The 27,023-nt window shown below is 50.4% G+C and overlaps 1 protein-coding gene across 1 annotated transcript in view; it reads right to left on the reverse strand.

Moving 5' to 3' along the window:
• Positions 1-27,023, reverse strand: part of FRAS1 (Fraser extracellular matrix complex subunit 1) — a 105,150-nt gene that overhangs the window by 6,543 nt on the left and 71,584 nt on the right. Inside the window, 34 exon segments of the mRNA XM_036382715.2 lie at positions 139-326; positions 889-1,089; positions 1,611-1,767; positions 2,231-2,436; positions 2,533-2,680; positions 3,059-3,219; positions 3,461-3,805; positions 4,322-4,568; positions 4,795-4,957; positions 5,195-5,354; positions 5,829-5,979; positions 6,983-7,096; positions 7,381-7,614; positions 8,124-8,264; positions 8,761-8,885; positions 10,578-10,757; positions 11,178-11,297; positions 11,720-11,908; positions 12,015-12,284; positions 12,600-12,753; positions 13,087-13,283; positions 13,567-13,702; positions 14,534-14,687; positions 14,897-15,045; positions 16,198-16,445; positions 16,802-16,927; positions 17,195-17,326; positions 17,944-17,976; positions 18,165-18,302; positions 18,760-18,874; positions 20,671-20,787; positions 21,663-21,841; positions 23,523-23,676; positions 25,954-26,268. Coding sequence (XP_036238608.2) covers positions 139-326; positions 889-1,089; positions 1,611-1,767; positions 2,231-2,436; positions 2,533-2,680; positions 3,059-3,219; positions 3,461-3,805; positions 4,322-4,568; positions 4,795-4,957; positions 5,195-5,354; positions 5,829-5,979; positions 6,983-7,096; positions 7,381-7,614; positions 8,124-8,264; positions 8,761-8,885; positions 10,578-10,757; positions 11,178-11,297; positions 11,720-11,908; positions 12,015-12,284; positions 12,600-12,753; positions 13,087-13,283; positions 13,567-13,702; positions 14,534-14,687; positions 14,897-15,045; positions 16,198-16,445; positions 16,802-16,927; positions 17,195-17,326; positions 17,944-17,976; positions 18,165-18,302; positions 18,760-18,874; positions 20,671-20,787; positions 21,663-21,841; positions 23,523-23,676; positions 25,954-26,268 — 5,847 coding nt within the window.

Raw genomic sequence — 27,023 nt, forward strand, 5'->3', positions numbered from 1 at the left:
GGCAAGAGGGGCTGAGGGAGATGGTGGAAAATGCCATCCTTCCCTCCCATATTGTCACTGCAGCTCTACATTTTATTTCCAAAATCCCACTGCGGTTTCCAATCTTTACTTGCAGGGCACTAAATCACATCCACTCACCACGGGAGGTGCTGGGAGAATCAGGCTCCCTGCTGCCTCCTGATCCAAAATAGTCACTGTGGCAGTGCTGATGTCTCCCAGGACTGCTTCCACTGGATCATCTGGGCCCAGCACCAGAGAAAAGGACTCATGCCATTCCCGGTCCTCGTTGGACATGATCTCCACCTTGAACATGATGTGGGCCACACCTGGGGGAGCAAGTGCAAGAGAAACAGAGGGAAGTTGATTCATCACCAGAGACTGCTCTCAAGTTCTCATCTGAGCCCTGCACAGCTGCTCCAGGCTGTGACCACAGAGACATTAGGATAAAATGCACATTATAAATTTTATTTCCACTCATTGCTGCTAATAATTTACCCAGAGGAGTCTACTATCAACATAAAACTCCAGCTATGACAACTGATCCAATCGATCCGGTGATAGATTACTGGCAGATGCCGACTGAGGATTAATAATGACTGTCTTGTATTAGCTGTCTGAAGGAAAAACCTGGGATGCAAAGCACATTCCCATCCCTCCTCTCCCTCAGACTGGTATGCAGAGCTGTTTAGTGAGGGTCCAGCAACATGGTCTGAGGTGTTCACAGCCCTACATTCCCCGAGGAGGACTTCACTCTGCCAGGTGCCAGTGCTCCTTCCTCTGGTCCCATCACCCTTCGTTTAACACATCAGCTAAAATTCCTGCGACAAGCATCCCCTGGGCGTTCTGGCCACGCCCCCACCTCTAACCCTCCCCTCGAGGCCCCTTTACCTGGGCTGAACTTGAGCATGCGGCTCTTGGGGTAGTAATCCACGCCGGCCTGCGCCGAGCCATCGCGGGTGCTGCAGCGCACCCGGGAGGTGCGGTTGTGGTCGCCCCTGCGCACCACCGGGATGCTCAGCACCGCCACGCCCTCGGGGCCCGCCGGCTCCCGCACCTGGTATGCCGCCTCCTCGAACTCGATGGTGGGGGCTGCAGGCACAGTAGGGAGGGAAAAGCCCCGGATTTGCACCCCTGGCTCCCCTCAGGCTCATCCACACACCTTCAGGGCAAGGAGCTCCTCAAAGCGGGGGCCAAAAAGGCTTGGGTGTGGATGTGACTTAGGGTAAAACCTAAGGAGGGTGTTGGGCTACAGAGAATGGCAAATGATTCTCCCATCCCTGCCTCCCACATGTCCCCAAATCCCTGCCACGTGCTGGTGATCCAGCCTGGAATCCCTCTTCTCCCCCACAGATCTCTCCAGGCTGTGCTGCTGTGGAGGGAGAGGAACATCTCCCAAGGGAAGCACAGCAACTCCAGCTGCAGGGGAATGGGAAATAGGAGAGGTGGGGGGTCCAAGCACTCCTGTCCAGCCTCTCCCTTCAGCCCAGCCCAGTGCACAGCAGTGACCTGCGCACAGGGCTGTGACCATGGCACCGAAGGCATCCACATTGATGGGGCTGTGCTGACTCCCTGGGAGCCCCCAGCCACCCTTGCTGAGCAGCCTCACTCACCATCCTCATCGTTGGTGACAGTTATGGTTGCCACATCCATCTTCCCAATCCTAGCTCCACTCCAGTGGTTTCCAAGGGGGCTCCCCAGATAGACCTGGAACTGCTCTTCTGGTTCGAAGGCAGAGTCATCACTGATGTGAACACTGCAGTTCTTCACCTAAAGCCAAGTGAAGAGGAGAAAGCAGCAAACTCTGGTAAATCTGATAAAGCCACATAAAGGCCAGGCTGTACTTCCCTATCTAGGGCTGCACATTGGAGTGCTGTCCATCCTGGAAGAAGCCCTTCCATTTTTAGGGCTGCTCCTTCAGTGTGGACCAACCACACTGTCACATGATGAGACACAGCAGCAAAAGCATCTCCTTCCACAAATCCACAGCTCTCTGTACAACAATCCTGGGTCCTCCTGATGTATCAGATTTGCATTTCACAATTTAACCAGTTCCATCCTGGAACACCCAACCCCTTCAGAGTGGGTCATGTTGCCAGGACAAGAATTTGCATCATCTGAAACCAGCCTGGACCAGTCTGCCAGCTCCCTCTGGTGAGAGAGGGCCGAGGAGGAGATGTGAACCTCTCCCAGCACTGGTTCTTCACTCCCCCAGGAGGCAGGTGCAGCTCACCTTCTCCCCTTTGAGGAAGGTGATACGAGACTCCTCTGCATCCCTCCTCTCGGTGAAGTCCTCCATGACCTGCGCTGTCAGGCTCCGGGTGTAGCACCTGACGGAGGACTCGTAGCTCAGGTCCCCCGCGCGGAAGATGGGGATGTGCAGGGCGCCCTCCTTCTCCCTGGCCGTGTAGGTGTCCTTGGTGAACTGCATGCTGGGCACTGCAGGGGGGCAGAAACAGAGCCAAGCAGTGCTGGGGATGCACAGGGAGCCAAGGGGCCAGGAGGGAGCAGTCACAGCTGCCAGGGATGACTTACCGTCCTGGAAGATGTCATTGATGGCCACGATGGCTTGGAAGGGCTTTGCCAGCTCGGCTCCGTGGGGGGAGCTGAGGTAAACAACAAATGTCTCCAGCCCTTCTATCAGTGGGTACTGGGCATCATCCAGGATTGTCAGGGGGCAGAACTGGGAGGAAAGTGGAATTCCTGCTGTTAGACGTACAAAGCTTTCATCTTTCCCAGCACTCACATTTGGGAGTCTAGTGTAAAGCCATTATGTCATTATGTTTTCTGAGTCCATTAATCAATGTAAAGAATGTTCTACATAAACTCAGCCTATCATTTCAGAGAACAGGCAGCCATCCTTGCCCTGGAAGAGGTGGCATGACCAAATCTCTCCAGGCTGGAGTGCTGATGGCATGGAGAATCTGTGCCTAGCAGAATTATTAACAGTTCTCAAGTGGCCCTGAGACGATTTTCAAAACAAATGGCAGATATGCACAGAAACACAAGACAGGTGTCGCCAGGCAAAGCAGACTCAGCAGGAGTCCAAGTGGCTCCTCACCTCTTCTGTCTTGCCTGGCCTGAACTCTATTTTCCTGGAGCTGGGCACATAATCGACTCCCGGGCTGGCCGAGGGCGGATCTGATGTCCGAGTGGCACACCACACCGACGTGGGAGTGGAGAGGTCGGGTCCCTGCCGCAGGACTGGGATCTCAATGTGTCCTGCAGCACCAGATGCACATGAGAGAGAACAAACTGAGAGAGCAGCCACATTCCAAAAGCCCACCCCTTTCCCTTCAGCACTGCTCCTGCCCCCAGCCTCCCCCTTGGCGCAGAGGGAAGCACAGAGCCCCTCTGCAGCACATCTTTGCAGTTCTGCTGTGCCCTGAATTGCTCCTTCTGACACCTCTTCATGGTGAAAGCTTCTACAGGGAGCATCGCAACACAGCCCCCTGCTCCTCACCTGCAGCCTCGCTGACAGTAAAGGTGGCATTCCCCAGGGACACCGTGGAGGCGTCATTGGGACCGGCAATGACCACGTTGGCCGAAGCCCGGCTGCCAAGGCGCGCGTTGTCCGAGGCGTCGGCCAGCACCACCTCAAACTCCTCCTCCTCTTCATACTCGCTGTCATCGATCAGAGTGACATCACAGGTGACCACGGTGACACCCGGCCCCAACACGAGGCGGCTCTCATCCGACAGGCCCCGGGACTTGAAGTCGGAGCCGGATTCCAGCATGTAAAGGCTGCTGCCCCTGGCTGATTTGGGGATGGTGTAGCAGATGGCAGACACAGTGCTGCTGGCATCCCCTATGAAGCAACAGGAAAACTCCATAGTGGAAATACTTTAAATCTACTTGGTGGAGACACCTTTCACTTAAATAATAAAGCAGCATTTGGAAAAGAGGATGAGGAATGAAATGCTGAACTTGGATAGCAGCTGGCTTAGATGTGACTTCCAGGCAAACTTCTAACCCACACTTAGGAAGCTGAGAGGTGGCACTTGCCTATTAAAGAACACACAGCCACTGACAGGCACCATATAAAGCACTGTCTAGCTCACAGAGAAGCAGCAAACAAATACAAAGGTTTGCTCCTGCTCATGCCGGGAGCTGAAACAAATCCAAACCCAAGAGGCTTTAACAGCAGAGACAGGAAAGGTTAAAAAAATAAACAACGCTGCCCCATGCGTTACGTGCCATTGCATTGTGCCGCAGAACCTCTTCCAAAACATTGGAGAAGGCCACAAAACCATAAGCAGGCAAAGCCCAGGGGTTCCCCCTCTGCATGTGTCCCTCCCACGGGGCTCAGCACGGCCCAACCCACCTTTCCTTTGCACAGGAGCTGAGAGGAAGCCGGCGCTCTCGCTGACGTGGAAGGTGCTCCTGTCGAACTGCAGCATGGGCTCGTCCTCGGGGTCGGCGATGGTGATGGTGGCACGGGTGATGTTGCCCAGCAGGGCGTAGGCTGGCATGCTGAGCTCCACGGAAAAGCTCTCTGTGCCCTCGAACACGTCGTCGTCGTGGATGGCGATGGTGCAGGCCTTGGTGTCCTCCCTCTCCTCAAACTGTACCTACAAGGCAGCAAGATGGCCGCTGTCCTTGGAGTGCCGCCTGGAGCTCCCCGTCCTTCCTGTCTCACCCTGCCCTGAGTTGTTCCCTCTTCCAACAGCAAACAACCCACCTGACTTTACTAATAGAACACACCCTCCTTGGTGTTTTGGTCACTTCCCACCCATTCTTTGCTCCAGGCTTGGTGGCAGGCATGGTGAGGCCGTCCCTTTGCTGTGTGCCACCCACCTGCCCCGCGTACTCTACGTAGTCCTGCTCTCCGGGCCGTGATCCCGATCCAGCGGCGGCCGTTCCCTGCTCGGTGCGGCACAGGACGATGCTGTACTGGTTGAGGTTCCCCAGCCGCCTCACGGTGACGCTCACGGAGCCAGCGCTCTCCCTGACCTTGTAGCTGGAAAGGGATCAAGCACACACGAGGAACAGGCTGGGGAGCAAACCCTGCATGTTTGTGTGACACTGAGGGTGAGGTTCCGTGGAAAATCCGAGGCAAGGCAATAACCGGGCAGTTACTCTGTGGTTCAGCCTGGCAGGGCCCTCTCCTCACTGGCAGGATTTCCTTCCCACACTGTAGGGAGCTCAGGTAAGAGCCCAGCTGCCAGGCAAGTGCTGTGACCCTCATGGCACTTACCTGGAGTGAGTAAAGCTGAGGAGGGACCACTGGATGTGGAAGACGTTGCCACTGACCACGGTGGGTTTGCTGTCCTTCACCAGGAACTGGAAGCTGTCAGTGGTCTCCTGAACCTTCTTCTCGTGCATCATGTACCGAATGAGGCCCCGGTTCACATCCTCTGCCAGGAGGGAACAGCCAGTGAGTCAACACAGGAATCCAAAGGCAGCTTTGTGGATGAGCAGTGTGGATCTGCTGGGACTGGGGATCCCAGTGGCACAGGAAGCAGTTACCCCCTCAGCTCCCCTTCCCTCAGCCCTGCAAGAGTGAGCTTCCCCCACAGTGCTGACTCTGCACAGCTAGACCTCTGCCAGACTGTGATGATCAGATGCACTTGCAAGATCTGCAACCCCTCTTTACTGTCCCAAGTCACATCTCCAGCTCTAACAAGCCTGGAGAACCTGGGACAACCTACGGGACACAGGTTGTTGTCTCTAAGAAATTGTAGGATTTCTGCAACTGACAGCAAAGTTCAATGCTTATTTTCAACATGCTGCCCCTTGGCTTTCTCCCCTCACACCTTTTTTTTCCTTATTTTAACAAACTGAATCAACTGATGGAAAAAAAAGCAGCAGCGCACAGCCCAGCTCCATACCCTGTGTAAAGGTGGTCACAGCTGTCCCTGGCTTCAGCTTGTTCTCCACATGACCATTTCTGGGACCAGTTGTTATCTCATAGATCAGCTGTTTGTCATCTGTGTCAGGATCTGTCGTCAGTAATTCCTTCTTAGTGATGAGATTGGTGGCCTGGATTAAAGCCAAATCAAGGGAGTAAAACTGAGGCTCCAGCAGTGCAAGTCTGATTGACTGTTCACACAAAAAGCCCAGCCATCCCTCTGTCAAAACAGCTCTCCATGAGGGAAGATCTAAGGATGTGGAAGTACAAAGCAGCCTTGAACAGAGATATCCCACAACGTGTTTGACAACACAAGAAGGATTCAAATTTTGTCTCACATCTGGTTACTTGAATTAAAAAGACAAATGTGGGTCAAAGAAAAGCAAATTCCAAAGCAGCTGCCCAGCCTTATTTAGCCAGAGCTAAAAGCTAGGACAAATCTTTGAGTTTCTCTTAGACACCTCTATTCCATGAGCTGTGCTGATGCTCAGGTGAGGCCCTCCTTGGCAAAAAAAACCAACTCTGCAAACAGCCTCAGATTGAAGGACTCACTCAAGACTGTTCACACAGCTCTGCTGAGTCTCCATGAGAGCCTCTTTCAAATGCCCTCACAGGGATCTGATTCAGTTCCACCACATTTTGCTTCCTCTTCAAAAACAAAATGTTTTTAACAGCAGGAGAAAGAGAGAAAATTGAGCTGCTTGAGGCTGCAGGAGTGCTTTGCCTGGAAGTGAGGAGTTTGAGCTGAGATAGCCATTTCATAATACAATTATTTACTACAGCATCTTCCACTCATTTTTTTTCTGGGAGGAACCAAAGTGTTTCTTTACAGTTAATGCTGGCTCCTCAAAAACAAGCCAAGAGTTTCCTGGGGTTCTGTTTGGACTTCAGCACAACAAAGGCATGTTACAACAAGAAATTCCTGCACCATATCCTTGGAAAGCCACATATCTCTGCCATGGCTGCTACAGCACATCATCAAGCCATCTCCACCATCAGCAAAGCTAAAAATGTACCCTGGGCATTCTCCCTCACAAAAACAGAAGTGCTGAAGGATGAGGATGTTTTCCTGAGAAGCCCCTTCTCCTGGAGCAGCCTGAGAAGCAGCCCAGGCTGAGGCCAGGCACGTGTTACCTTGCCATCCATGTACTCCAGCCACTGCAGGCCCAGGTTGGTGACAACCCTGGGTGTCCCATCATCCACAGGGAGGATGTCCACCTGGAAGCGCTGCGGTGCTGTGGTCACCACCTGACAACAGTTCAAGATAAAAGGGGGTGACTCTGGGAGGCAGAGCCTCACCCAACACATTATCAGCTCTGCTCCCTTCAGCTCTGCTGCCATCGAGGTCCTGGGGCGAGTTTGCACACCCAGAGGGCAGGGAGGGGAAGGAACAAAGGGAAGGAGCAAAGGGATCACATAAAGGAGAGCACTCAGCCCTTGCGTGCAGCCACAGCAGCTCAGCCCCCTGCCCCGAGAAGAGGCAGCTCCCTATGGGCTCTCAAGGCCCCTTCCCATCCCCTGTGCCCCCTGACCTTCCTTTGGCCCTCCTGCACCACGAAGAGGGCGTTGGTGCCATCGGACACGGTGAAGGTGAAGCGGTCCCTGAGCGCGCTGCCGCCACTGCCATGGTGGCTGTAGCTGATGAGGTTCTGGTAGATGTCAGCCATGGTGAAGGTGCTGGCCTGGAGGGGACGCTGCCCGCGGCCGCCACGCTCCAGCAGCCCGTGCCGGGGCGGCTGCACCACCCGGAATGTGATGGACTCCACCTGTGCCCGGACAGGGAGGGGCAAAGCTGGCACACCACCTCAGGGCCAGCACATTCCTGCTTCCCCCTGAGCCCCACCCTGGCCTTATCCCTCTCCCAAGGTGTCTCCCTACAAAGCAAGGCACGTCCCACCCAACTCCTGGTTCAGCTGGTCGGAGACAGCTCCCACCCTGTGACAGCTCCAGGAACACAAGAGCAGTCCCCAGCCCTGCAGCCATGCTGGGCAATGTGTCCCTTGCCACTCTGCCAGGGCAGAAGCAGCAAAAACCTTTGGGGGAAGATTTTGGCTCAGGCAGCCGGATCTCTTGCTGCAGGGGAAGCAGTGGTGAGGTAGAGCCAGGGTCAGACAGCTCAGCCTCTGGCCAGACCCAGCAAGAAGAGGAAGTGCCATTCTCATCCATGCTAAGCATAAACTCAGTGTTTATGAGTCCTAAAACACAATCCCATTTTCCAACAGCCCAGATGTGCAGCAGAAGAGGGGAGGGAGGAGGCTGGGGGGTCCTGCCTTACCTCTGTGTCAGCATCTGTTGCTTTGAGCTCAAACTCAGTGATGGTTTTTCTCACCCCTTCCTGAACCGTCATCCCAAAGATTTGCACTACGGGTAAGGAGTCATCCACAGGGTTTATGGTGATGTCAAAGGTCTGGCTCACCTGGGACAGGAGGAAAAACCTCTCTTGATAAACTCAGCCTTCCAAGAGTGCAACTTCATGGCAAGAGCACAGCAATCTTCAGGTTGGGTCATTTCATTTCAGCCTTGTCTGGTGAGTAAATCTGAGCTGCTAAGCCCAGATCACATGAACATGACCTTCTTTATCCCTCCCCACTAATTAATTCTCCCTCTTTCTGTGATATTTATGGGCATGCACTCTCCCTCCCTCTCTGTCTGTGTTGCCCCTCTCCCTCTATGTGCAGCTCTTTCAGAAAGCAGCAAAGAGGCATTTCTCCAGGTCAGGTGGAGGCATTTCCAAAGAGGCATTTCCACTGTCGTCAGGTGGCTCCCTGCTCCCTGCACAGGGCTTGCTCCCTGTTCCCTGCACAGGGCTTGCTCCCTGCCCTGAGGGATGTGGGGAATCTCACAGCAGGAGGAGGAGGAACAGCCAGCTCTGCCCAGGCTCCTTCTCAGGCAGAGGTCAGGCTGGGACTGACCTCGTTTGTCCCATCAGACACAGAGAAGGTGAAGGTGTCCCTGTGCTTTTCCGTGTCACTGGTGTGGATGTACTGGATGCTGCCAGAGGCCAAGTCTGTCTGGCTGAAGGAACTAATTCTTGTCCCTGGGAAATGAACAACGGGGGGGAATGTGCAACAGAAAGAGCAAGGCAAGGAAAAACCACAGGAAGCAGGACATATTTAGCCATAAGGACTCAGTTTTGGCTGGTTCTGATCCAAGTCAGGCTGCCCCATGAATCTCAGTGGAGCCAGGGATTTAAGCTGGCACAGAGCCTCCTAAAATCTCCTTCTCCAAAAGAAGTCCAGGCTTCTTTTGACCTCATTCTGTTGGGAGTGGGCCTCCTGGGGCAGAGGGGGAGAGAAGCTGGGAGAAAAATGGCCCATGTAACACTTGGATTGTCACTGCTGGGCAGGACTAACCCAGCCAAGGCATCACTGAGGATGAGCTAAAGGCCTCCTGGCCTCACAGCAGTTTTCCAAAATGCCTTCCAAGTGTCTCTTCTCTCTACCCCTCCTTGTACCCCTGCATTTCATACCAAGTCCCTTTTTCAGCACTGATTTATGGTGACATCTTTACAGGCCATTAGGTGTGACACAGCCACAGAAAGGTACCTGACAAGCATTTCAAAAAGCACTTGAGCTTTTTAAATCTTGCTGCTGTGTTCAACAGTTTTACTGCTGTTGTCAACAAACACCCCGACAAGAAGTTTGCTACCAATATATCACACTAAATGGCTGCTGGCAGATGCTGGCCACACTACAGAAGACACCAGGATCTGATTTAAATAAATGAGCCAAAATGGAATGTTCAGCTAATATTTCTTCAGAGCTCATCAGCTGTAAAGGTTTGGGTTCTCTTTTGAACACTTCAGTATTCTCTTCTTAGGTTTAGGTCGTTTAAATCATGATTACAACTACTTCTCAGTCTGTGACTCTGTATCCTTATTAGTCCCTCACAGACATGAAAAAGCACAGAAGTCAGAATCATCATCAGATTTTAAATAACAGGAGGAATAAAGTCCTTAATTGAAGTCTCCAAAGTACAAGATTCACTGGTTAGTTTGCAATTTAGGCAAAAACAGTGCATGTTTTTAATTTACTCTCAGCAGTGAGTTATTATAACTCATTCATTATTCCTGCCCTTTCAACATGTTTTTGGTGAGAAGATGAGGCAAGCCCCACACTCAAACTGAGCTGTACAGGGACTGTCTGCATCTTGAAAACACACAGCAGATATTTCCACTTTAATCTCATGTAAATGAGAAATCTAAAGCTAAGAAGAAATATAATCTTGGATGAGTATAATAAAATCAGAAGAGCATATAATGTGACACCACAGATTTAGATTAATTCATCAGAGGGACAGCACACTCACACTGTCAGCAGGCATGAAAGGCAGCTCTGAAATTCAGATCACATGTGCAGGACAAGTCATCTGTTTACCAAGATGGGCTGTTTCCAAGGACATTAAGGGATGGATTCTTTGGGGCACTGTTCACAGCAAAGTCCAAAGGTTTTTCTGTCATGCAGAAGCAGCAGTAGGGCCATAAACTCATATAAATCCTCAACTGGGATTATTGGGCTGCTCTGCCTCCACTCACCTTATTCCCCAACCCTCTGGGCTAATGGCCCTTTGGTTCCTAACAATTCTGTGAATTGTTCTGTGAATTGATTTCTAACAATTTCTGGGAATTCCGTGCTGCTGCCTCTGGGCACGTTTTTCCTGCAGTGAATGTTTAGGGCTCAAGAGGCTCCAGTGTTTTGATGCTCCAAGGACCCAACACCTCCCTGCTCACCTGGGGAGGCCACGTACTCCAGGTGGCCCAGCTGTGGCTGCTGGGTCACCTTGTACTGCAGCTGGGAGGCCTTGCTGTCCTGATCAGTGGCTGAGAGCTGGAGGGTTGTGATGGCCTTGGCTGAGTTCTCATCCAACACTAGCCCCTTGTTGGTGATGATGGAGGGGGGAAATCTGTCGTCTGGAAGGGTTAAACACAAAGCTGAGTTAGGAGACAGTCACACTGCATCCCTCAGGTACTTGTGCTCAAGCAAAAGACAGCACACGCACAAACATTTTGATAATTCCAAAACAGGAACTTGGGGCCATCCCATTTATCAGGGATGGTAACATTATAATGTCCTAAAGACTATCTAAACAGCATGAAGGCATTAAGGGGAATTTTTCTACCTTTTCAGTGAGTTTGTCAGAAGCCAAAGAATGAATCCTTGCATCTGCAAAATCTCCCTATGCCGCTCACATCAAAGGCCTTTGAATTGACAGCTCACCAAAACCTCAGCTCAAAAATTCCATTTTGCCTTGCAGTACATATGGGATGGGAATCTCTGGGCAGGCTCAAGCTCTGCAGCAAAGAAAACACAACTTCAGCACTCCTTTTTACCTATTACATGGATGTGAAAAACCTGGTCCATCAGCTTGTTGCCATCTGCATCCATCACATCAAAGGTAAAGGGGAAGTTTCCACCGGGATCCCCTTTGCCATGGCTATACACCACGTGTCCTGGGGAGAGGGAAAGCAGAAAAGAGATGCTTTAGTACAGGCTGCAGCTTTTAATCCTTACTTTGGAAGCAGGCTGGCACCATCAGCTGAGGCACCTGGGGCTTGGCAGGGCTCCTGGATTTGGGTTTCAAAATTTTTTTTTCCTCTTTATTCTCTTTCTTCTGCTGAGAGAGACTTTTTAACATATATTTAATGATACATGGTTCTGCTCTAACTTAACAACCTGAGCTTACTTCTTTCCCTCTCCCTTCCCTACTTCAGCTCATCACTCCCCCCTCATAAAGATGAGAGTCATGGAATATCTCAAACTGGAAGGGACCCATAAAGGTCATCAGGTCCAACTCCCTGCTCCTCTCAGGACTACCTTAAACCAGCCTTGGTTTATATACTTGCTGTGACTACCTAAAATCAAGCACTCTCACCTTTGTTTATATCAGCCTGGGTGAAACTTCTGAGGGGTCCTTTGGCAGAGATCTGGACTGGGCTATCAGCTGTGGTCAGCTGCAGCTGGCCCCTGCTGGGGTCCCTCCTCAGGACAAATCTGATGGCCGTGTCCCCTGAATGTCCAGCTGCTGCTTTCAGGTGCTGAGCCGTGAGCCGAGCTGCAGAGCCTGCACCAGAGAGAGCAAAACCCACAATCAGCTTCAGTCAGCCTCAGGCAGCCTGGCCAAGCGACAGCAGCACCCAGCAATGCCACTCTCACACCTGTCCCCGTACCAGCTGGCAGCTGCAGGTCCCTGCTGACAGCCACCGTGGGTGGCAGCTTCCTGGGCAGCTCCATGGAGAACTCCAGCCTCCCTGCCTGCGTGTGGAGCCCATCAGTGAGGGAGAAGCCGAAGCCATCGGTGTCGGTGTGTGCGGCAGCCCCGCTCCGGGTGTAAACGATCAGCTGCTCCAGGACATCCTGGTAGGTGAAGGAGGAGCCCCGGGACAGTGGCCGGCCCTGCTCCGGCGCCTCTGCCGCGCTCTGCCTTCTGCGCAGCTGGCCTGCCAAACCACACAGGGCTCAGCACAGCCAGCTGGGGACAGAGCCTGCCTTCACCTGGCACCCTGCCTGCCCTGGGCACTGCAGGGACAGGCACCTGCCAGCAGGGAATCCCCAGGGAAACACCTGCACCACCCCTGCTGCTCCCCAGCAAAGAGCAGGGACAGCCCGCCAAGAACAGGGCTGTCCTCAAGCATAGTCCTGGTCGAGATTGTGCTTCTTCCCACATGCCAAGCTTCCATCTTGCAGCAGAGGCTCTTACAGACACACAGACAGACAGACTCCCTGTCCCTCAGCCCTAGCCTGTCAGGACATACCATGCTCAGGGCTTTGGCTGACCACCATGACCAGCTCGCTGCTCTGGGTGTCCAAGTCCTGTAGGCTGAGGGAGGCGTTGGTCACGACCACGGCTGAGCCCTCCTGCACCCAGACAGGCTCCAGCACCATCCTGGGGGGCTCGTCATTCTGCCGCTGCACACAGCCAGAAGAAGGAACATGAGCACAGGGAAAGGCCCACCTGATTGAAACACAAGCTCCCAAATGACAGAACTGGTGCTGGCATCACCAGTCCCTCCAAATCTATCCAGCACCACAGCTGCTTCCAAGACGGAGGAGACACCAGAGCAGTAAGCCCTGGGGAAGAGGCTACAATGCACAACTGTCCCTGGGCATCACAGGTAAATTACGTGCCTGTGCTAGGGGAAGGAATCTCCATTTAATCCCCCTTCCCACATACTAAAAAGGAAGGAGTAAAGCCTTGAAAAGAGTTTGTGTGAAAGGAGAGGGCTCTGGCAGCTGGCGTACCTGGATTGTGATGTTGATGCGCTGCACCTCTGACTGGCTGAAGCCATCACTCACATAGAAGCTGAAAGCGTCACTTGTGGGCTCAATGCTCTCATGGACACTCTGGAAGTAGTAAATGTTCTTCTCCAGGACATCATGAAGGGAAAAGGATGCATCTGTGCTCCCCACAGACTCACTCTGCGGGCCAAAGCTCTCTCCTGCAAACCAGAATACCACTGGTGAAAGGATGATCAAATGGCTGATAAACTCAACAGAGACCCAGCACATTGTGAAGGACGCAGAAGAAGGGATGCTCCTTTCTACAGCTTGGCTTCCCACACCTTGTGGCCTTTGAGGGAGAAAACATCTGCTGTATTAGAGTGGGCCCTGGGGAAGCTGCAGTTTTTGTTGCAGCACAAGCCATCCCCTCCATGGGATATGACAGATGTGATCCTGTTGGGGAGCCCAAAGGAGGGAAGAAGGGAGAACCCAGCAGTTTACCTGTCCTGGTGTTCTCGACACAGCCATACACAGGCAGAGTGACCATGGTGACCCTCAGGTCCTCCTTGGCAGCAGTGTCATAGTCAGCAGTCAAGTGGTGATGAGCCAGCAGTGGGACCCTGCCCCCCTCATCCACCTAGGAAGCAACAGCAGACAACACAAATCCTTACTGAACAAGGCTGCCTCCATGGGAGAGGCTTGCCCAGGCGCTGGAGTGCTGTCCCACTCTCCCCTAGGTCTGTTAATCAGGAATTCAGCAGGGAGGTGAGGTGAGGTGAGGTGAGGTGAGGTGAGGTGAGGTGAGGTGGGATGGGAAGAACAAAACCCATCTGGCCTCCAAGAGGAGCCTGGACAGGACAGGAAGGGAACTGGCAGTGTCATGGTGACCTCTTGGAAGGCAAGACCTGCAGTTCTTGTTGTGGAGAGCCTTTTGAAGGCAAGGGAGGGGGAATGCACAGCTGGAAAGGAGGGAGATGACTTCCAAAGGCCTTGATAAGGAGTGTGAAATGCTCTGTGTCAGCCCAAAGCACCAGGTGTCTTCAGACTTGAAGAGTCTCTTACACACACACTGGTGAAATTAGGGATGAAATATTGAGTAGGGCTAAAAGTGACTTGCTCCACTGATATCAAGAAGACACCCTCGGGACAAGCAGCTCCTGAATGGACAGATGAGGTTTGGGGATGCAGATGGACTGTCAGACTCCTCCAGCCTCCAAGTGCTTTGTTCACCTTTTGGGTGGCACAAGGAACACTATGCTTTATTCAGTCACTTCCCCCCAGTCCAGGAAAACTGTTCAGCTACTCCCATCTGAGCCGTGGCTGCCCCTGTCCCCAGGCACTCAGAGCCATGGCTGTCTGTCCCTGTGCCCAGGCACTCAGAGCCATGTCCCTGTCCCCAGGCACTCAGAGCCATGGCTGCCCCTGTGCCCAGGCACTCAGAGCCATGTCCCTGTGCCCAGGCACTCACGGTGACGTGGTCAGCGAAGGCAATGAGCGTCGGGGCGGAGGTGATGGTGACGGTGAACATCTGTCTGTCCAGCCTGTTGTTGTCAGCATCCAGCACTGAGAAGTGAAAGATGTCAGTCACGGGCTGATTGCTGGTCTCAAACGTGGTGGAGTAGCTGTGGGATGAGGACATGAGGAGTCAGGGAGCCTCACTGACCCCCAGGCACATCTATCCCATCCTCTTGGAAGAGAGGTGGTGTCTCAGTTCCCAACCCTCTGTCACTTTCATTCCCTGAATTCTTTTAAGTAGCCCAGAGATCCCTGGGGAAAAGCTCAGTGAGCTTTTAACTGGTATGGCTTGAGGGAGAACAGTGTTCTTTGCTACCTGATCCTCTGGCTGTTGATGTCTTCCATGGTGAAATTGTAAACCTTGGAAAGGTCTTCATTGTGGGAGCCTGACATCCTGAGGAGGGTTCCATAGGCTGGCAGAGATATCAGCTGGATCTTGATCTCTGAGTCAGGAGAGTTGTTGTCCTAAGCATGAAGAAACAAACCAAATGAAAACAAGGCAGAATTAGCCATTGCTGTGTTCCACTAAAAGAAGAAAGAATAAGAGTTTTATGGTTTTATACCTGCCTAGTAGGGTCAGACCCACAGATGAATATTAAATGAAACTCTACTGATGAGAGTCAGGAGGGTTGACATTTTCAAAGCATACCACAACATCTATTTTCATTTTCTCTCAGCTCAGCAAGGCTTTCTCTATGTCCTTGTATCACATTAACACAGTCTCCCAGACATAAATGTGATATTTTCATTTTCAAAGTACTTCACAATGAACTAAAATCTGATTTTGTCTCTTTTCAACCACATTAAGTACAACCACACTGTGGTATCACAACTCAGATGTCATCTTTCTTAGAAGAGTTTTGTTAGGTTATTGAAAAATAAGACCCAGAGCAGAAATCAACATATCCTGAGCATATGGGTCAGAAGTGAAATCTTTTCCCTATCTGTGCTCTTATTCAGATTAAACATGAGCATCTCCCTTGTCAGCCTTCCTCCTTAAGAGGAGGACAGGACAGATTCCAGACTTGTATCCAGACTGATCCCTTAAAAAAAAAAACATTCCCAATCATCTGACAGCCAGCCTCTCTCAGCTCAGGTCTCTCCAGCCTTGTATCTGTACTGTGATCTCTCCTCCCTCAGGAGGATGCTACATCATCTGCAAGGAGTACAGAGCTTTCCTGGGAATGTCACCAGCAGGATAACTCTTGCACAGCCCACAGGCCCTGGGACAACTCAATCCACCAAGCTCTGCAGCATCCTGGGGTGGTTTACTCCTTCCCCCTTCTGATCTGCCCAGAAAAAGGTGGGTGAGGGGGCTGAAGTTTTCAAGGGATTAACACTTGACAAATCCACGTGCTTTACTAGCAAGTCTGTTAGACAGAAAAATCTGGGATTAACTAGGTTCTCATGTTTAGCATGGCAGTTCACCTCTGGTACAGTCAAATGGGGATAACCTTAAATCCCTGTGGGATGAAAGAGTCTGTTATCCCCTCTTTGGCAGCAGCCAAAACTTGAGCTCTCTAGCCAGAATCCATGTTGACAGCAGGGAGGTGTGTGGGGGATAAGGAAAGGGAGCCTGGCAGCATTCCCTGGGCTTAGGAGGAGATGCAAACCCACCGTGTAAGCCAGGTGCTGTCGGGACAGGGTCACAGAGCTTTTGCTGGCCAAGGTGACAGCCAACAGGCAGCCTGGGGCCAGCTGGGGGCCGTGGGTGTCCAGCTGGGACACGTCCACCCTCAGCACTGTGGTGACCGTGGTGACACCGTCGGTGACAGAGATTTCCATGCTGTCCTCTGCCGCTGCTGAGCCATCGTGCACGTACTGCAGAGCATTCCGGGTGACGTCCTCGTAGGTGAAGGTGTCGCCTGCCCAGGGAGGAGACACAGGAGTCAGAAAGACTCTGCTCAGAGCAGGAATCCAACTCAAATGACTTTAATCAAGAACTAAACTGGCATTTCATCCCATCCTGCCAGGGCTGTGGGTTATGAGGACGTTCATTAAGGAGCTGGCAGGGCAGAGGAAAAGCTGTGACCTTCCCAGTGCCAGTAACTCAAGGAGGGCACCAACCCTCCTTTTCTTCCCAGCTGCTTCCTGAGCTCACAGCTAGATAAGGCTTCGCTATGGATGTATCCTGATGTGCCAGGAGCATCTGTCTCCTCTGGCTATAAACCAGCCAGGCTGAACCCTCTCCTGCACTGAGGGAAACTCTTGCTCCACTCACCTGCTCTCATGAGCTCCTGCACATCTGCGCTGTACTTGAGCACGATGCCATGATGGGGAGGTTTCACCAGCTCAAAGAAAAGGCCCTCAGGAGCTGTATCCGTGTCACTTACAGCCAACTGGATCCCTGTGCCAGGGAAAGAGAGCATAGCTGATGTGAATGGAGCCAAAAAAAAAACGTGTAATTCAGTCAGTACAAGAAAAGTAAATAATTCTGGAGCTCCCCCAGCCTGAGAGCTACAAGTTCCATGGAAATAGTTTGTGCCCTGATGATGCTCAGGCTGTGTCAGGGAATTCTCTCCTAGACTGGCTCTCAAGTGACCCCTGGGCAAATGAAGCTGGGCCTCCTGGCAGAGAACTGAGGCCCAGCCCGTGCCCCATGCACCCAACTCACCGATGGTGGCTCTTCCCCCCTGGCTGACCTCCAGGAAGGGAGCTGCAATCTGGAAGACTGGAGGCTGCTGCTCAGCAGAGAGCAGGTGGATGACAAACACCATCTCCGGGCTCGTGTGCTCCCCACCAGACACTAGGCACAGACAGAAACCATGCCTGAGTGCAGGAATGGGTTTGCAGGGACCCTTCACCTGGGAAATTCACCTGTCTGTACAAAAATCACCATTCCACATTGCTGACTCATCTCCCACCTTTATCTGTGAGCATACACACACTTCACCCAGGCCAAGAGCATTTCTCTCTGCCCCTAACTCAGAACATGGACTTCTCCTTGCTAGTGGAAGCCAGAAAGCACATGGAAACAGAAGGATGTGTTAAACAAGCAAGCAGCTTATCTATGGCAATTTAATTGCAGAGATGTCTCCATGCTGTATTAAAGAAAATGAGAGCGTAAAACTCCTTGTTCACACTGGGAGGACAACAGGGATAAATCAGGCCTTTAGGACTGATTCCAGGCAGCCTGGAATCAGGAAAAAGATGTCTCTAGCAAGCTGCAGCTCAGCTTCTGTAAAGCACTGCTGGGAACCTGACAAATTAATATTCCCCAGGCACGTGCATTTCCAGGAATTCCTACTGAGTGCCCACAGGTGTGCCTGCAGCAGAACAAAGGCCAAGGGGCAACAGGCAATGGGAAGGGCAAAAGAAGGATGAAAACTGCTGTGGCCAGGAAAGAAAAAGTGGCTGACATACCTGTGAATCGGAAGCTCACGGACTCTGGGAGACCTGGCGGGACAAACACAAGCACAGAGCGACTATGGTCAGGACAGGAAAGCACGCCTTGACGTGGACTTGGAGGAATTTGGGAGAAATTTGAAGTGCTGATGTTGAACTGGGCAGAGCCTTTCCTCAGCAAGGAGGAGCAGCAGCAGTGCAGCTGGTGTCCCAGCCCTGCAGGAGCACTGGGACCTCACCTGCAAAGGAGAAGGCCATGATCTCCCGGAGGTGAGGAGCGGCGGTTGGCGGGCGATAAGCGATCCTGCCGTGGTTGATGTCGGCCTGGCTGAAGTACCTGGCTGGGGACAGAGGCCTGTCCCTGTGCTCCACAATACCTGTGGATGCAGAGACACCAGCATTATCAGGAGGGGTTAATTACTCCATCACTCCATCTGATCCCACAGCTTCCTTTGCTTTTTCCCCTTTGGGTACTTCTTCGTACTGCTTCCTGAACAAGTCACACGGATGCAACTGCATGGAGGATGGGCTCTAGGGACAAGAGAAATGAAACAGAGATTCCTCACTGAGGCATTTCTTCACAGAACCTCTCACTCGAGAGGTGGGAAGCAGAAAGCCATGGGACACAACATTCAGTATTAATCATACAGTAGCAAAAACTGTCTGAACCCTGCAGCACATTCCTAAAGAAGCCAAAGAAGCTGGGTTAAGGAACAAGGTGTTTAAAAGCCAAGGAAAGAGGCCAAATGGATTAACAGGTGCCTCCACAGAGTGATACTCCGAGGGAAGGAGGAGATGTGCTCAGAAAATGTGGCATGCAGCAGGTTCACTTGCCTTGCCCAGGAAGGAGAGGCACAGTCACGTTGTACAGGATTTTCTCACTGGGAACCTCCGGGTCTACAAAGGAGAGGTGATGGGGCTCAATCACTGTCACACGGTCCTCCAGCACCTCAATAAACACATCAGACCATGAGCATCAAGGCCAGAGACAGGGAAAGATTCACCCAAAAATGCATTGAAAGAGAATTTGCTTTGCTCTAGTAAACATAAGACACTCTTGAGATGTAAAGGCCCAGTTCTGAAACCTGACCCTGACCCCCTGTCCCCTGCAGATGCACAACCTCCACACTCACAGGTGGCCAGGTTTCTCTTTTGGCCTACAGCAATTAAAAAGAGAGAAAGGAAAACCTAGTTTGATCAAGAACCCCCTGGAATGAACAAATAGTTCATTGTCTGTGTAGTTTTCTCATATAGTCTGATGTGGCTGGACTTCATTCTCTTTCAAAAGAAAATGACTGAAAATGACTCAGCCCTTTCAATTGGAATATAGAGGAAGCAAAGCTCTCCCTTTTATTTTAAACCTGACTAAAATTGCTCCGATCCTTCCATAACAAGATTATCACGAACCAAAGGCAGGCAGGGCCCTAAAGGAATTACAGTGCTGCTTGAAGAGACTTAAGTGCCCAAAACCAGTTAATTTCCACGTGTTCATGAACCTTAATCCTGCAGAATTAACAAATTAAACTGCTCATCTGGGTATGAAAAGCATCCAGCTCATTTCATAATCTTGAGCAAAAATAGGGAGAGAACAAGCTAAGTTAAGGATTTGGGCACTTAAATAACCTGCTTTGGAACATGAAAGGTTACCAATATGGGGGAATGAGGTTTACTAGAGTGAAGAAAAACCAATATAGACGTTGTGTCCAGTTTAACAAAAGAGTCATCAAACTTCCCTGGACCTTTCCCAGCAGTGCAAGTCCAAGTCAAGACTAGAGGGATGGGAGGACTCACAGTATTGTGCTTTCCTCTCAGCTTTAGAAGTCTCATTCTGAAGGAGTCTGAAGATGAATGAACAGAACTCCATCACACTGGGGCAGGGAAGTGGGATTATCTGACAGAAAGATTTAAGGTTATGTTTCTTCCTTGCTGCCTCCAAGGCCTATTTGTCTCTCCCAAAGGTGGGACTTGCAGGTGGTGAAGTAAAAGGTGTTTTATGGCCCTATTGAATTTTGTGGGGAGTAATTAGCTATAAAACCCAGTGCTGTGTGGCTCTGCCAGACATCTCTCCCATCAATTCTGTCAATAATGACAACAACAAAAAGTCAGGAGTGGGAAGATGAATGGCTCCAAGTAGCAGTCTGACCATGTTTCATTATCACCCAGGAAAGGTTGCCACTATTTCAAACCTTGACAAGGCGTTGTGCCATGGGCTTCCCACTAATCCCTCTCCCATTGCTTCCTGTGCCTTTCCTGGCCCCATGCCTGGCATGCAGGCCAGGAAAAGTAGAGGAATCAGCCGCAGGTGGTGGGGACACACAGGGAAGGCTTGCACCACAGCCTGAGAGCCCACAAAACTGACTTGAAACTCTATGATTATCTTTCCAATCAACACAGCTGGGGAAGGAACCAGCTTGGAGAGACAATTCTCATTCAAATAGTCATTCCCAGAGCAGCAGGTGGGATCAAGTTTACAGTGGAACTACTGGCAAACCCCATTCATTATGGTCTAAGCCACAGTTTTTCTCTCTTGCCATTCCTCCTGGCTTCTCAGGAAAGGGTAAGAATTGCATAAAACGTTGATGTTGCTTCTCTTTCCCCCTCTCCTTTCCAGTCTGTACATTCATTACTTTTAATACTGAGTTTTTCAGCTTTTCATGGATATATCTGCACCCCCCAGCCCAGTTACTCTTCTAATCTGTTTTTTTCCCCTTCCTACTCCAGCCATATGTTGGTGGAGTCACTTACAGCCATGTGCAGAGAGGAGCCAAGGGAAAGCTGAGGGGCCTTGGGTGTCTGGGGCAGAACAGCAACGTTGAACACGTGGCTTTCCAGGCTGGCTTGTGGACTGGCAGAGCTGGACACCTGGGAAGGAAAGGCCACAGGACAGTGGTGTTCAGGTGTTCACATAAGTGAACATCCTGAAGCCTTAATTTTTAGAAAATGCATAAAAATGTAAGCTCTGATGAAAGGAACAATGTCATTTTAGCCATTTGCTGCACCTGCTCTGTCCTAAAATCAATGAAATGTCCCAAGCCAAAGTTCAAGGCCTGGGCTTGGACAGGGGTGCCATGGTGTCCTGATGTGACCAGGTATTCCCAGCTCCCCTTCTGAGCTCTCTGTGCAGTCATTGCTACTGCTCTGAGATACTGAACCCAAACACTCCACTCATGCAAAATGCTTAGTCTCTAAGAGGAATGCAGCAATTAAGCCAAAGATTAGCTTGTTCAACACTGACGCTCACAAATTCCTCGTTATCACTTATGTTAATTACTTTAGAAATTACCTTAATTGCCTCTGCGGTGCTACAGTAATTGCTCCTGTCTTGTAAACCAGATGTAACAAACACTGCGTGCCAGTGTTCATGTAAGCTTATTGAGGGCAGGCTGTGAAACCCTCCCAGCAAACAGCAAGGGCCTGTCTGAGCAATTTTATGGCTCTTAAACCTCTGGGGAGTGGGGATTTATTTCAGTTTCCCAGCTGCTGGGGAGTATTTTTACCTTTTGGCCTGTTCGCAAGACAGAGGACTGGGAAGCCAAAATGAAATTATTAGCTTAGAAACCAAGGGCTGTGTGACTCTGGGGCTCACCAATTTTTAAAAAGTCACTTGGAACGTTTTTCACTTGGTGTCAATATTCTAGGTTTTATGAGAGGGTGCTGTGTCCTGACTCCAGAGGACACGAGTGGAGTCACCTCAGAGAGCTGCCAGGTGGTATTTCTAGGGAAAGGACAAGGAATACCTGGAACTGGAAGGAGTCACTCTCCACTTCAGCCCCTGAGTGCCTGTACCACACGATGCCATCGCTGATGTCCTGCTGGGTGAAGGAGGTGGTGGGGGAGGCTGCTCTTCCATCGGGTAAGAGCTGCCAGGAGCCCGCCGGGCTGTCCGCCGCCATGGGCACCAGCAGCACCACTTCCCCTGGGAAAGGTAAGCAGGAGCTTGGGAGAACACAGGCAGCAAGCCAAGAACAGCCAAGGTAAATGCCCACCCACTCAGAGCTTTTTTCCACGCAGTGTCAAGTGACAGAAATGCCAGCAGAGCTGCCAAAAGCCATCAGCAGACATTGAGACATCCCGGTGACATTGGGCAATCTTGTTAATTTACTCCATTAAATGGGTTGATAATTCTGCTGATTGATAATTAATCGCTCTGTTATGTGAATCATCCATCATAAGCTCTCCCATTTCATTTCCCCAAACCACCCTTGAAAAGTTGGAGCAACAAAAAAAAGTAATCCAGCAAGATGCAGTATCACACTTCCATTCCATCATCAAACTCTGGGCTAAAATTCCTTTTTCAGTACCCTAATTACATTCCAGATCTTATGGTTTTGCTTATGGGAGTTCCTCTAAAAACCTAAAAATCAAATTCTATATTTTCTATAGGTATGAATATCTTTCCCATTATTCACAGACTAAGTTAGGCAGATAAGGCCTCCTGGATTCAGGACCAATTTTCCACATTTCTCTCTCTTACTTCTTCCCTCCCTTTCTGCTGCTTCTTCCTGCAGCTACAAACCTGCTTATATTACTGCAATTAATCACAGCAGCAATAATTATGGTGATACAAATACGGGATTATAAATTTTAGTTAGGCTTCGGCAGCAGGAGACAAGCTCCTCAGGGAAAAACTCCTGTTTCATGTAAATGCTTATTAAAAATTGGAAGACAGACCTTCATCTGCAGAAAGCAAAAGGGGGAATACAAATTAATTACTTCTCTTCTAAACTGCAAAACTCGCATTATCTCTGTTTCCATCAGGTGCTGGCAGCTGATGGAAACCAGCCTGTCCTCCCAGCAAAAGGAAATAAAAAAAACACATGGATGTTGCTAGAGGGATCCTCTAATTTTCCCAGATCGGCAAATTAAATGCAGTATCATTTCTTAGAAGTGCAAAACATGTTATTTGAAGACATGGATTTTGTGAAGAAAGTAGTGATGCTGAGAAAGAAAGGAGCATTTTTCTTTTCTTTCCATATTTCAATTCCCTCCACATGACATCTCTTTTTCATCCCGTGTTTCTCCATTTATGGCTCAGTCACAAATCCCAGAACCTTCCACACCCCCCTTACCCTGTGCCCAGAAGATCCTCCATAAGCATGGGGTTTCTGGTGAAAGTCACTGCTCTGAGAGCTGAGCTCAGAGCCTTTCAGAAGGAATCTGGAGACAAGAATTATCTACAGATCCAAACAACACCAGAAATCCTGTTTCGGTAGCAATCCCTTCCTCTGGGCCAAATTAAATAAAATGTCACAGAATGTAGGGAATTCTTCAAGGTAAATTTCTGCTCAGCAGTTTCTAGATGCAGATACTGCTCTGTGCTTCTCAAGGCAGGCATTCACCATGGAGGATTATCTTTTGGCACTAACATTCTGCTCTCTCAGGGCTGTAAACACACCAGGATTCCACCACAACTGGAGGAACACAGATGATCAGGAAGGGCAAAAGTGCTTTGTTCCTCTGCACAGCCATTAGGAGTGGAAAAAGATGAGGTTAGCACACTCAGCCACCCTACCATCCGAAGGAAATATTCCCCCAAACGTGCATGTAACAGCCTGGAAGGGTGCTGCTGTGGGGCAGCAGGACTGCAGGGGATTTACCATGTCTGGGCTGCTCCTCAGTGATGGTGTAAGTGATGTCAGAGTCCCTGGCACCGGGCAGCTCGGCGTGCAGGATTGTCCTGGAGATCTGCAGCATTCCTCCCTGGGGCACCCACACCAGGGAATTGCTCACCAGCCGGGGACTCCTGGCACCCTGCAGGCAGGGGACAGCAGGGAAAGACTGATTGCAATGTCAGCAATGGCACTTCCAAGGGAAAAGAGAGGATCAAGGAGAGTATTCTGGAATTTCTTAGGCATTCTACCCTGGTTGTCTGCTTGAAGAAATCTTCTGCTGTATCCCTCAGACCCCATTCCTAGCCTGTAGAACTGACCTCATCCTCTAATTCCTAATTTCCTGCTGCTGACCCTAAACTCAAGCCTCCCTCCATAATTTTTTCTTTTACCACCATGCTCATTCTCTCTGAGCATCCACCCAAGTCTTTAGTTACTTTGTGGGTTTCCTCACCTTCAAACTATTCCTGTGGCTTTTAAAATTTTTTTCCAATATTAATTTAAGCTTCCTGAAATGTGGATGTCAGCACTGGATTGCAATAATAGTTTCACTACAGTTTCCATTTATTTCAGTAACGCTACTCTGGCATTCAAGGATTAGATCAGCCCTTTTTGGCTCTAATTTGCTTTGTTGGACAGGTCACCAAAATCCCTGTGACCTCTTCCATGCCATGGCTCTTTCTTATAAGCCCAGCTGCTGTAAATGTGACTTCTTTTGTGGATTTCTGCACATTCACCTTGAAACTGGCTGTGGCTGCACTTCGCCTTGAACTGTGTGATCAGTCAAAATCCTGACTGCTCCATCTAAGGGATCACCTCCCTCCTCACTTGCTACTCCACATAATCAGCCCCCAAACTGAAAAATGACTCACTGCTCTGTTCTTCTGGATCTGCCACTAAGACAGGAGAGAGAGCTAAAAAGATGTTTGTGAAAAGGAACCACATTACAGGATGATTCCTCACCTCCTTTTTGGCATGTCTGCTGTGCACCCACCTATTTTGTACTGCACTTACACTGTGTGTTTGTTATAAACATGGAAACCTTCAGCTCTGAGGTCACTAAATAACTGAATGTTCCTTCACTGGCCACATCAAACCCACCCAGCACGTTGTGATACCATTCCCACATGGCTTTGATGCTGCATGTTAATAAGAACAGACTCATGAGACAGCACTTTTTGCTTGGTAATCTATGTTAAAAATATTTTTAAAATGTAAAAGTGTTTTCATCTACCTGCTCCCAGGCAGGGCAAGGTCAGCTGCCTTGCAAATACCTTGGAAGCCTCCCTTAGCTGGATCTCTAGAGGTCTGGAGTACCCCTAAAATAAACATCTTTTGCCTTTTTTTTTTGTGTTCCCCCTGGCCTCTCAGAAAAGAAAGGCTTCCATGTCCCTTGGAACTGCAACAGTTCCAGCAAAGGGTCTGGATGGAAAAAGCAGCCATTAGCAACTAAAGGGACTGGAAAAAGCCCTAAAAGCTGCCCTGCTCTCGCCTCTGTCACCACCTTCATTCTCCTGTGTAGCCAAGTGCTGCACAGAGAAATGTGGAATGATAAGGAGAGACAAGGGAGCACAAAACAGGATAATAAAAGAAACCACTCTCAACAATTCACCCTCATTGGCATTTACAGGAACCTGCTAAATCAGAAGTGGGGGAAAAAAGGTGTTACAAAGAACACAGAGTGGTGCCCAAGCATTTCCACAGCCCTTGTGATCCTGGTCAGGCTCCTTAGGGCCATGGAAGTGGTCTGGTGAAAACCACAGGCAGGGCTCCTCTTATTCCAGGAGTCTAATAGCAGCACCAGCCTTGAAAACAATGCCTTTTTCATCCCCAGGCTGCTGTATGAGTCACAGCACTAATTAACATTAATTACTACCATAACTTTAGGGGAACCTGCAGGGTCCAAATGGGATCAGGGCCTCCTTTTGCAGAGCTCCACGGCCACACGGAACACTCACCAAGTTCCCTTAAATTGTCCTCCCCAAGTTGCTGTGAAAGACATCTCAAACTGCAGAGAGGGCCAAAGAGGGGCAATGTCATCTCCTCCTAGCTCCTTCCCAAGGGGGGGAACTCCAAGACAGTGTGTCATATCTCTACATAAAAGACTGCAAACTGTGACCTCTAATGACAGCTCTACTTGTTGCTACTCCTTCACTTTAGTAAGGAATGAACATATCTTCAGCTATTTTCCTTCTGCTTTATTACAGTTTATTACCTTTTATCAAGTAACTATGGACTTTGAATCAGCAAAGCTGCACAATTGGAGCTGTGGCAAACCAAAAATTCAGGCAACCTCCAAAACCCACTCAACCCACTACTTCCTCCGGCTGGTTACTCAGGATTAGTGACACCTCAGGGACAGAGTGGCACTTCTCCAGACTCCCAGCATGCCTGCCAGGGTTCATGTGCCAGCACATACCTCGGGAGCAATCCTGATGAGGAGCAGGATGTTCTGGAAGTGGTACCCGTCGCTCACTTGCAGCAGAGCCGCGTCCTGCTGGCTGTCGGAGCCGTCGTGGGCGTAGCGCAGCCGCCCTCCTGCCAAGTCACCCAGGGGCAAGGTGGCAGGGTCCCCAGGGGCCCCAAGCAGCCTGCCGTGCCTTGGGGGCTCCAGGACCATCAGCACCACGTCCTGAGGGTTGTCACTGTCCCCCACGCCGAGCACCAGCTCTGATATGGTCCCGGTTTGCCCCCTGCCGACGAGGAGGGGCTCGTTCCTGAACACGAACGGTGCCTAGAACACAAAAGCAGCTCTGAGGTGTCTTCTGAGCCTGGGAGGCTGGATCATGATCAAAGGGTGGAATTAAAAGTTTGGGGATAAGGACATCAGCTCACTTCATCCCTGGAAATCTCCTATTTCTTAGCAGCAGAGAATCGCTCTCCACACCTTTTCCCCAATGGGCAGATCTAAGAATATTTAGCATTTAAACTGAATTAGTCCCTTTAAAAGAAGATTCTCATGCCACATTTGGCTTAGGAAAGGCAAAAACTTGGGACATTTATATAGCAAGCACCTGACTCTAGCTGATCCTCATGAGCCTTTTGAGACGACAGCAAAACCGGGTGTCTTCATCATCAGTATTTATTTCATTTCCAACACTCCCCACAGCCATACTCAACTTATACCAAAAACCTGCTAGAGGCCATATTTCTGCTGGTTTAAATTAGTTCTCCAGTTCTTTGTCATCAAGAAAAGTTTCAATCTGCAGTGTCTATTGATCCCAACAAACACCATTTGCCATGGGTAATGCACTGCCTTGGGAGGGAGGCGTTCCCACAGAGACAAAGGCAAAGCCCTGAGAACATCCACCAGGGAACCCCCTCACCTGTGCACAGCTTCCCAGGGTTATTAGGGAACAGCAGTCAGAATTCCTATCATTAAACCTCACTTATGTATTCTGGGGCAGTGACTGCAGCTCTTACTTAGGTGAACGTCCTACTGAGGCAAACAAGAGATTAGGCTGAGCCAAGATCTCAGCACCAGCCAGA

This window comes from Molothrus ater, chromosome 4, assembly GCF_012460135.2.
Source record: "Molothrus ater isolate BHLD 08-10-18 breed brown headed cowbird chromosome 4, BPBGC_Mater_1.1, whole genome shotgun sequence".
In the NCBI taxonomy this organism is placed as follows: Eukaryota; Metazoa; Chordata; class Aves; order Passeriformes; family Icteridae; genus Molothrus; species Molothrus ater.